Source organism: Varroa jacobsoni, unplaced genomic scaffold, assembly GCF_002532875.2.
Source record: "Varroa jacobsoni isolate VJ856 unplaced genomic scaffold, vjacob_1.0 scaffold_244, whole genome shotgun sequence".
Taxonomy (NCBI): Eukaryota; Metazoa; Arthropoda; class Arachnida; order Mesostigmata; family Varroidae; genus Varroa; species Varroa jacobsoni.
The window spans coordinates 96990-108866 of NW_019213146.1; the positions used below are offsets into that span (position 1 = coordinate 96990).

The 11877-nt window shown below is 41.4% G+C and overlaps 1 protein-coding gene across 1 annotated transcript; it reads left to right on the forward strand.

Annotated features, from left to right (window-relative positions):
• Positions 1–4808: 4808 nt before the first annotated feature.
• LOC111258540 (uncharacterized) lies at positions 4809–11507 on the forward strand. Its single transcript, XM_022829907.2, has 4 exons — positions 4809–5049; positions 5512–5582; positions 6808–6927; positions 11126–11507. Exons 1-4 carry the CDS (start codon positions 4959–4961, stop codon positions 11198–11200), a joined length of 357 nt encoding a protein of 118 aa, XP_022685642.1. The 5' UTR covers positions 4809–4958; the 3' UTR covers positions 11201–11507.
• The last annotated feature ends 370 nt before the right edge of the window (positions 11508–11877 follow it).

An 11877-nucleotide genomic window follows, 5' to 3' on the forward strand; every position in this document is an offset into this window, starting at 1 on the left:
TCTCGTCTCAGCTATTTACAACTCTATGCGTATGCAAATTAGGGCTTCTATGATGGGGGCAAATTTCAGAAGTGACAAGTGACAGAAAGTTCCTAAGTAACGAAAGATCAAACTCCAACGTTTTTGTCGCGGCAGCTTTCTTGAAGATACAGGAAAAGCCTCAAAACGATTGGATCTGTAATGGCACATTGTTGAGTAAGCTATGTTTTGTCTTAGCTTTTCCCGATTGCAGCCTCCTACAGCTGCTGTTACCCTATGAGATTCGTTTCATCAAATCAATTTCCTTAGATAGATTAGGCATATATTTAATAATAGCTTCGATTTTAGTGACTTGTATTATTCGCTGCTGCTTGAAGTTTAATTTTTTTGGTCGGAGATGTCTATTAAGCCCCATACGGGAACCGTGAGCGTTTGAATTTTGATTCCTACGAACATACAAAACGTTCTTAATTCACAATGATCATATAGGGTAATCGAATTTTACATAAAAGTCTGTATTGTAAAGCCTCTTTGTTTATCCTAACAAAACCTTTTTTTTACCGAAAATACCGCCCGCGATCGTTTTGTGTGAACCACTCACATGTTCCTTTTAGCCTATCTTCGGCGAATGTCCCAATCACATATACTCGTTGCTGGACATGGCAGCACATGTGTATGCAGAAATGTAAATTGCGTTTATGCATACATGTGAAGTTATTTACGCTAGAATACTCTTTGGGTTGGGTACGCGGTGACAATTAGATCGCTTCACTCTAACAACAGATATTTTGCCACACAATCCAAGCGATAATAAGGGATCAATGGCGATTGTACGTGTCCTCTTTTTTATTTGTGTAAAAACTATCCTGTTTGTTATTTAAGTAACTTGCACTTGGTCAACTGACATAGGTACGGTGTGATTGTTTATATAATAACGTAGTGTATCACAAGTATTGAATATTGAAATGGTTTGAATATATCTCTCTATGATTTCATCAGACGTGGATCAACATATTGGTACATATTGTTTCAATATAATTTTATACCACCATCAAAATTGTTCAAAAACCGATTCATATTCGCTGTGGGTAAGAGACCCTGGACCACGTCGTATCAGTGCTTATCTCCGCTAAACCATGCAGCTTTAACCTAATACTTTCCGCTAAATAAATAAAAAAAAAAACTCCAAAGTGGCCTACTTTCTCAAGCAGGTATCTTATTCTGTAGTGGGGCCTCTGCACAACGATTCTTTTATAACCCCAGAATGAGCTGCAGCCTCGTGAGGCGAGCAGACGTGTCTAAGACGTATCTAAGATGATGGGTTTCTGAAAGAAGGTTTGAATATGTAGATTTCGTCCGTTTTCTAGTACAATGTAGATAGTTTACTCAGTCACTTAGTGTATACAGCACCTATGAATTTTCGTCAGATTATACGCTTGCGGCCCTAGCCGTCGACCTAAATCTTGAAGCGTTTGAATATAACGTTTTATCTATTGATCTGCCGCGCCAGACGAACCCTGGATGTTCTTTAGCCTTGAAGCTAAATGCTGCCCGTAAATATAACCAATTATAACGCTTTTTCAGGATATGCAATTTCGATCGTAGCCAGATTGTCCCGACAGTCCTGCTGTATCTGCGCAGCTCATGGTTGAAGAACGTCTGGCTACGCGCTCTGCATGAAAAACGTTCCCCGCACCTGTGCAATTTTATGGTTACAAAAACAACTTATTACTTACTGTTTATTTTGCAGATTTTCCGTCGTGCACGTATAGCACCAGGAAACAGTTGATTATACAATTGGTGTCGCTACGTTGCCTAAATTGATTTTGTTTTCTTGAAACCCACTCTCGCCTGATCATACCTAAATTTACATCGAATTATCGAAAGATTTCGCGGCCCCATCGCAGGCGAAGTTAATGCTTGCCCTTTTTATGACGTATCCGAGTTGGCAATGGAGTGAACCTGTCAGCCAAAAACTATTCGTTTACTTAATAACGCAGTACTAAAACGTAACGAGACAACGGTTTAATGGGTCTGTGCTATCTGCACACTATAGGGGTACTATGGACAGTTGCTCTAAGCCATTAGGTGACATAATTCTTTCGCGCATAATTAGATAAACGCGTGACTAGAAACAACGGCATTGGAGACAAAATTCAATTTACCAACTAACACGATTCAGCAAGTGGCCATAACAATTTTATATGGATCATCATTGCCAGCTATTCCCTCACCAGCCAGTTAAGCTCTAGGCTAACGGCTTGATCGTTCTCCAGATGCCTGTCTCCTCTGTACGGCATATTACTGTGCACGGACGCACAACTCTGCTAGATCTAACAGTAAACATAACGTGTCGAACTGCTTCCATCACTGCGGTGCTAAGCTACGACCTTACGAGTATGATTTTGCTGATATAGGATGGCAGAATCCGGACATGGGAGGATGGTAGAGATATCGTTGCTAAGTGGTTCCTTAAAGAATTTTATTGAGATGCATGGCCTGAAATGTTCTATTGCTCGGAAAAAGGAATCAGCTACGCTGCTACTAGCCTATTACTATTAAACGACATAGGGACATATTTGTTCAGGTGAATAGATTAGGGGAAATAGAAATATTCGTATTACGCCACCGTAGCGGCATTTCGATTAGTGGATTATGTAGTAAAGTATGGTTATGTATACACACGAAGCCTGTGACTCTGCAGGAATTGTGGCCTCTCTTCTCAAACAGGTACAACCACCTAAGATTGATACCGTAAGGCGTCTATTCCTGCTAGAGTTCTCAGATATTTAACATTTTTGGTGAACTTTCCGCGCGTCTAAATTCATAGACGCCTAAGATTGCGCGACGTCGCGCCTCGACAGGTCTGTCTGCAGCCATGCTTTTTTTTGGGTATTTGAGATGATATAGCCTAACGACTAGCTTATTGACTGCTAGAAATTAAGAAACTCAGTTATAAAGCTGGACATGCAACGTGCCAACATTATTATCCAAATTTAATAGTATATATTCACAGCAAATTAACTTGTAGGTCAGAATTAGGAGTTAACAATCAAGCTGTCAATTGACCCCTTTATGTTGATGGGCGTTACGCAGCAACAAATTCAAAAAAAAGCGCGTTATGGTCAAGAAACACCGGGCCGTTTCAAAAGCATATTTCAACGCGAACTTCGACATTTTAACGATGGACAATATTCTCTACCGTACGATGAGAATTAAAATCACCTGCATTCGAAAAAGGTAGTGTAATCATTGGTAAGAGGGAACTGTACAGTGCACTAAAATTAAAAAGTTAACCCGTTTTCACTGCATCATCACGGGGATATGTCTACGTCACATGCCTCGTTGCGCTCGGTCCCCAACGCCCTATCACATATTGTCGCTGAAATATCGAAAGTTACCATACACATCGGAACAACACAGGACAAGTATCGCTGGTTCTGATCTACCTGCTCTTTCGTTTTTCTGTCAATTTAGTGTAAAGTTTCCCTCATATATGCTCGTCTATTTACTTGGTAAATTTCACTACTTTTCTGCACAGTTTATGATATTGGTACATCATTGGCTATGCTAGTGGTGCATGCTGAAGGTAAAAGAAACTCTTGATCTCTCTCTCTGCCATAAACAAGATGGTTCTATCGTGTTCGCTCCCGCGTCTGACCTCGCCACGACCAATAAACGCCAAAAGCTTTACTCGCAATCATCCAACGCGCTGCACTCTTGTCCGCAGAACCTTTCGCTTTGATTTGGATAGTTTGTTTATCGTTCCAGAGGCCAATGCCGGCCGGCTGGCGGACGGAGCTTCCGGTAAGCGCGAAATTTCCGAAAATGTTCAGCGGATGCCAGCTCGGAATCGTGCAAGAGCCTATCTCAACGCGAAATGTATCAACTTTAGTGTTGTTGTTCCAACTTTTAGCCGGCGCTCCCAAATATTTGCAGGTTCTTCGTTGTCTACATTTCGTAGGAAACATCAATGTCCGCATGCACATAGGTGCCGTATCCCCAAGATGAAACGGAATAGTTACAACGCCGATTTAGTTGTCGCTGCTTAGTATCGCGGATTGTACCTGAGATATGAAAAAAGTACCCCTCTTACGCTCAAATAGATTCTGTTGTTGTTACCTCTTCTGCTATCATGGCTACAGCTGTCGTTGTTGTAGATTGTATGGGCTGTTTCTCTTGGCAACAATGGTCTTTTGCATGACTGTACTGCCTGCCTCTTTGCTCGCCGGTATACCACTCTTCTATATCGTATCCTCTACGGTATTTCGAACCCAGACAGGAGTTAGAATCAACTACCATTTCAGAATCAGTTAAAGCCCACTCGAGAACTGTAATTTTTGGCTCAAACAATGCTATCAACAAGGCCGAACTTTAGCTTGACCTTGGAGTTTGCCAAACGTAGCTTGAAGCGCCATTACGTATCGCCATTCAGGCATGAAGAACTGAGTAAAACGCTGCGCGCTGCCTACTGGAAACTATTTCTATATCGATCAACTTATCCTGACGACGACGACGGCGATAGTTAATGAGCGTATTTACAGTGTTCCTAGCGCAGCGAAATTGAAATTGGACCAGAAACGACACAGTCGATTGCACCGAAATAACGCTGGCCAAAACGACGTGGGACGAAGGCTTTGATTAGTGTTTGCTAACAACAGGATCGCATAGTCGTGCTATTCGTATTGATGGTAATGATGTTAGGTCGAGCATGCTACGAGGATGATGGCCATTAGTCAATCGTTACTTCCATTCCGAGGAGACAAAAGAAAATTGGCAAAAATCATAGACGTTCGCTCGACAGTGATGCAAGTCAGATTTTCGGCGACAGGGGGCAGTTGGGACGGATGGACGCTTTATAAAATGAAGCGTCCAACTAAACTTCGAAGAAATGCGAAATTAGCTCCGCTGAAAGTGGCCGTTATAGTAGGCGATCGCATAAACTGAACTGAAAATCGTCGCGCAAGGTCGGACTAAAGATGCTGGTGTTTGCTACACATCGCTGGATGGCACTTGCCGTTACCTTTCTTTTCATCGGATCCTGTCATGGAATTCTAAAGCGACTTTGCGGTGGGTACTCACTAATGTGCTGTGACCGAAACCGAGTTAGCTTAATACCTTAAGCTTCTATCTATAGAAATAATGTTTATGAAAAACGTCGCCATGTCTATTGACACCTTCACTATGAATATGTTCCGGAAACATGCTATATATATGTATATATATGAATACGAATTGTTTCGCAGTGGTAGATGCTCGGTCGTGATTGATGACATAGCTTGATTGCGTAATAGAAAAAAATATGATTAAGATAATGACTTTATAAAACCAGCAAACCAACATGGTTGGACAAGTATGGCCGTCTGTAATTTAGCAATTAGTCATTAGCAATAGAGGTTTGATTTGATAAACCTTCACGCCTTAGAGTGGTCAGCCTAACTCAGTCTTCCTTCCACGAAGCTATAGCGGTATAGATAGATTTTACGAACACATCGTAACCTATGGCTTTGTTTCGTCTTTGAGTATTTATAGATATCACGAGTGATCAGGCTCGCCAAATGGTGATTCGTTGCGCAAGGCAAAATCTAGCGGATGATATTAGAGTAGGTTCTCACGCAGAGAAGTATGCCTTTATGGGGCACTCGATTCCGTACAAAGTGTTTACACAAGAATTCTGAAACATTTGAGCTTTTTATTCTGGTGAATCACAGTCATAACTAGAGAAATGTAGTAAAGTAACTTCGAATACATAAGTGATATATAAAGCAATATTTAAAAAAGTCGAAAACTTAGAGTGAAAGACAGAACTATACGAGGTACGTATTTCGAAGGTGAGGAAGGAAGTGGTGGAGATACTGTTTTAAGTAAACTAATCCGAATTGCTTTGACTAAAAATAAAGACTGGACAGGATGTTAATAGGACAACAACGAGCGTACTCTACATTGCTGATAGTGCCATAAAAAAAAGCCTGTAATGCGTGGGCTATAGCTATTCAGAAGAAAGCATACTTAACGGGTAGTAATATAGTAACACTGGCTAAATCGTACAAAAGCGATTGCCGAGGCAGCCACTAAATCGATAAAAAAGGAAACAAGCCAATAGGGATAACGAAAAGAAAAATAAGGAAGAAATTGATTGAACTTATACAAACAGAGTACAGAGATATTTTGATTTTAAAAATATGCTATAGAACTAGAAGTTTATATTTGTTTCCTTAGAAACGCTGTTTTCGAGGCGGAGTATATAAGTAACCAACAAGAAAGTAAAGCGTGTCGTTTCTATAGCGACTCAGAAGAACAGATCAATGAACATAACAGGGTATGCTGCCATCTTTTACGCAGTTGTATGGCGAATCTTGCCGGAGACCTGGGCTTTGCAAGCAATAAAAAGAGGGATGAGACTCATAAAACGGAATGGAAACCGAGCAAGCAAATTGGTGATGGAGCTAAAAACGAATGTTTGCGTTTACTGCCCTTTAAGTATAGAACACATAATAATTATATGATATGATATACATAACCATAATAACTGTTTACAAATCTCGTTCAATTTCTTTATTTGGAAAGTTGATCCGGTTAACCAGTGTAGATTTTTAAATGCTCTCGCTTCAAAGTAAACCGTCTTTTGTACAAGCTAAAGCTATCTTGGCGCTACGACTAATTTTACCTCTAGTCACATAATTAGGGCCAATTTTCATGTCGTTTCCTCTGAGCTTCAATGCTAGGCCAGTCTCATATAAGCGCGCAGTCCTACACATTGCACTGGTTCTGCAACCTTTTTTTTGGAAAAAATTCATAATAATGCTATTTTGTTCGTACGCTACTTAGAGGACCTTTGAGCTACGATTCCCTGAACTCGGCACAACGGAAATGGATCCCGTGAACCGCATCTGTGAGGAGTTTTCTAGGGACCCCAATTACAAGTTGACCTTCGCTAATGCTCAACGGGTGAGTTCAACGATATCGTAAACCTACTTCGAGCGCTATTTCGAAATCATGATCACTGCCAGCATGCCAAATAGAGTCTATCGCACCATACGACCATTGCATCATTCCATCACATACGCCGAGACGGTAGCAGTGTGACAAGATGCTAACTCATGTATTATACGTCTGTGTATGACCGACCGCGCAGCATCCATATGTAATGCCGCAAACTGACCGGCGTAAAATTTACACAACCGTGTCATCGATCCTTTAAAAACTGTGAATTACAGATTAGGTTGAAAATCATGAAATCATCTGAGAAAATCAATGATTCGATTGGCCGCCTTTCTTAATCTTCGATGTTATTTTCATAAACGATCCGTAATTCCATTTTTTTTCTAAAGCGTTTGATATTAAATTGGCACTACTTCCTATTCCTATAATTTGTAAAACGATCTCACTTGACAAAGCGGATGAACAAACTTATTCTGCTTCGGCTTTTTCTATTTTTTTTTCACGATTGGCTAGGACAGGGCCGATTCGGGACCACTGAAAAAACAACCTGACAAATCTCGTCTTTCATCCTGTGCCTTTTTGCTCGCTTGGGTGGATGATCATTGTAACAGTGCTAAACCACGCACATGCCGTACAAGGGTATCGGGACGTTTATTTTCAAACGAAAACCAAACGGAGTTGACAATCAGGATTTCTGTTTAACAGCGTTTTTTATGCTTACGACAACAGTATCGTTTTGCTCGCGTCGATTATCTGGGGTTTCAAATCCTTCTATTGGTCCTAGCGACAAAGAAGTAACTGTTTCAACCTGTGGACCACGCTTAAAGCTCCTTACGGAATCGATTATATTCCTAATGAGCTGCTCCGCTCTCAGTCGCTCGCATTTCTATATATTTCAAACGAACTGTGTGTCTTACTACAGAACACGGTTAAGTCTGTAGGATTATTTAAGGAATCGTGCGTGCTACCTTAGGGCAATTCATTTGTGATGCTTTGATTTTTTGGCTGAGACTTTTCGATATAGCCATATAGTCCAGTCTGCTATGTCCTTTAAGGGAAACGTCGTCGTTTACTAAGCCAACAATACAGGTACGTTCACGTTAAAGAAATGTGCGCTGCGAAATTATAGCGCGCGTCCTTTCACGTTTTTATAATACATCATTTATTCTGTAAGAGACAATTATAGACTTGGTACAGCACTATGCAATTAAAAGAGACAGTGAGAAATTTTTGGCAGCAAGATTGGAGGTAACATCTAAGAAACACATATTTGAACACCGTAATGGACATCAATTGTGCTGATTTTGTAGGTGGTCAGCGTCATTTCATCACACGGGATGTTGTGTAGACGAGGTACTACTGCAATACATGACTCTGCAGCATTCTAACATTTAACGTATTGGGAACAACTGTTTTTTGCAATATTTTAAATTGACTAGGAACTACGTCGATCTCTAATAATAATAATAATTTATTTTGGTGTTGTGGATACTCTGATTCAGGTCCCCTAATATCGTAGATACCCAAGCGTCTCGTACACGTTCTCTATGTTTTTCAAAGTTTCGATAGTAGAAAATCTGCATAGTAACATATCTAAAGCAACGTAAAACGCTCGAAAACGAATTGTAACCCTACTAATAAATAAATCCATTGGAACATTTGCTTAGAATGAGTAGGGCAAACTTTCGACACAATATGTAGATGACCTTGCCTCGGTCTAATCGTTCATTCTAATAGCGCTATAATTGATAAAAGCTGATCTCGACAGAAATAGCTGGGGTAAAATACGCCCTACTGAGCGAATGTCTATGTATGCGTATTGCAGCTACGCTGGCCGGCCACTGAATTCCAGTCAGAGACCTCGAGCTTGTAGACAGAAGGCGGTTATTTTGAGCTCAATGGCAGTACCGTCTCAGTTCTCTTGCTTTCTTTTCATGAGTGGTTCTTGTTCTTCTCAGTTTCCAGCCGGTCACTCGGTCATTCTTCCATTGACCGTGAAGAGGGGCACCCAACATCGGAGTGGCACCTTTCGTATTTGATCTGTGTCGTTAGAGCTGCTGCTGTAGTATGTACAATGATCATTCATCTGTTAGCTAGTAGAAGCGGGATACGTGGCCTTGTTGTGGCAGCAATTTTTTGCTCGCTGCCCTGACTCTTTTTTATTTTCGTGTATAGTAGGGTCGAAAAATAGCCGATGAGAGGGTCGTCGTAGAATCATAGCTTACTCATACTGTCAGCGCCAACAACAGAATTAAAGGTCGTAACAGTCGTAAAGTAACGTACCTCACTAGAAGTGACACGGAACTCTGGTCAATCTTCCCTAGAAGTCCAACTCTGCAGCACTCACCGTAATAGGGAGCACAGGCTTGCAGCCAGGGCACGTAAATAAGCGTCAAGGGTGACCGGCGAGTTCTCGTTTGTCGAATCGTTTTACTCACACACAAACAAGCAGACACTCACATACAAATGCACAACGGCCCACATACACACGGAATACTTTCCACTCCATATACAAGTCGACAAAGACAGCCAGCAAGGAAATGGTTTTCTTCAGATTCGGCCGTTCAAAGACCTTGAGAACGCCTCAAGTTAGAGTGACATGAGGTGGAACGTATTTCGTGTGTATGTCGGCCCTTGTGCGTTTGTATACGAATGCCTGCATGTTTGTGTGTGAGAATACGTCTGGGTTTGTCAAGGCACGCAGCAAGCAGACTCACTGAAAACGGTAGGAAAGGTAAAAGGCAGCGGACGGGCGAAAGGGGAGGCGGATGCGGTAAAGGCACTGCTGCTGGTAGTCGTAGTGGTCGGTGAGAATGAAACTTACAGCGAACGAAAGCGGAAACTGAAAAGGCGAAAAAAAGAAGGAAGTACCGTTTGGTTGTTTGTCCTGGCTGGTGTTGCTTTGCGTTGACGTTGCCGTTATTGTTGGCGCTATCGCGTCTGCTTTTGCGTCGGACACTTTGCTATAGTAAGAATGTGCCTCGCTTTGAGCTGGAAAAAACGAGGCCTTTTCAGGCTCCATTTGAAAAAGAAAAAGACGATGAGAGAGAGGGTCTCTGGCCTAAGAACAACTACCAGCCAGCTTGTCTAGCGCATCTCGCGTCTAGCCTGCTTGACTACTTGTCAACGGCAAAAATATTTGAGACAGAATGCGGCAGAATGTATAGAGAACAATGCGGCCAGCTCACGATGCTGTTCCTACTGCTGTCGCTACGACTTTTGCGCCGCTGCGCTTTCTGTTGTTACTGCTTCAACGGTCTATCGCGATCGGCGTGTACCATACGTCGTTGTCACAACGAATAGGAAGTAAGTGAGTGGGAACGGTATCATCGGACGTGAAGAACCGACCATGGTTGCGTGACATGACTCCTTCACATAGCACCGTCCCGAGTAGTATCCAAAAAGAGAAAATGGCTTTCTATTCCCGCTTACTTTAGAGCCGGATCAAAACATCGTGTGCGCAGTATACGCATTATCGTCCCACGTTGTATCAGGGGGCACAGAACGAGCCAGGGACATAAAGCATATAATCCTGTAGATTAGTCAACGAGTGTATCGGCGTGCATAAAGTATAAAGGCGGTACACGAGTGAAGAAGTGTCAGGGAAGGATTTTGATCAGGGGCAAAAAGAGTTGGGAAAAAAAAGGCAAAAAGAAAACAGACAGGAACAGATGAAGTTTGCCACTATCATCGACATCAACGCGCCGAGATTGGCGATACCATCGCTCGACTATCTCGTGCCAGCAATATGGACAAGTGCAGATACTGAAGATTGTCAGACGTCAGAAGTTTCGAGACTGGATCTGTTATATATAAGCTAAAGCTTGCAGTAGAATTTTAAGTTGTGCGAAATTGTTCGGCTTTATTACAGGGTGCACAGAGTTATCCTTCCCCGTGCCAGCTATATATGCAAAGATAGTCATAGTTTTTTTTACTTCTGCGAATTTTCGTACATTTATAGCAAAGATGGCAGTAGTACAAGAGCCAGCAAGCGAACAGCCTGGAAGAACCTATTTGGTATACGGTCTCACGAGGAATAACAAAGAAAAATAAGGAAAAAAGTTTGATAGCCAGTTGCTGTGGGTCTTATTTATTATCATACTTACATTATTATAGGACAAGGCAAGAAATGTGGTTTGATAACTGTTATATATAAGGTGTCATATATTTGATCTGTTTTCATATTTTACCAACGCCATTGTAGGATGAAGACATCCGTAGCATAGAAAATACCATCTCGACATGTATAACGGAGGAAAGTGGCAGATTCAGCAGCTAATGTAATAACTCGATCGCCTTCTCCGCGGAGTGCTTTGGCAACAGACGAAACATTGAAGAATCTCTGCGTATTGAATAAATAAAACCGAAACGAAGTCATACATAAAAGCCACAAGTGATTAGAGAGCGCACGAACACATGAAAGGCACAAAAATCTCACGACAATAAACAGGTATTCCAAAAAATGCAGGGTCCACAGGGTCCTTTTATTGTTTGAATAGCGCTTCGTCGACCTCTATAGCGTATTAGATCTGACTTTACAATGAAGACAACATAATAAAAAAAATACTTCATTATGCTCATTTAAATACGTTGCTTTTTTGTGCTTAATAAGTGCGCTTTTGTTATTGTTGCCTTAATGTAGACGAATGTTTCAATATCCATAAGTTGTGGTTTAAACCTCGGCTAGCGCAGTGTATCATTGCCATTTGGGTCTATGGTTGACTTATTTAAATGTCGTTAACAAATCGATAAAAGACTATCATTAGGAAAAACAGAACACTCATGTGCCTGTGTATTTGTGCGTACGCAATTTGCGTGCCCATTTCATATAGATGGCTTAGATTGATTCGAGTTTGCTTGTATCAGGTTTATAGAAAATATCTAGATACGTAATGAAGCTGCAAACAGATAGAACGTTTACTATACGTGACCTGTGACCTGAATCGATGTGAGCAG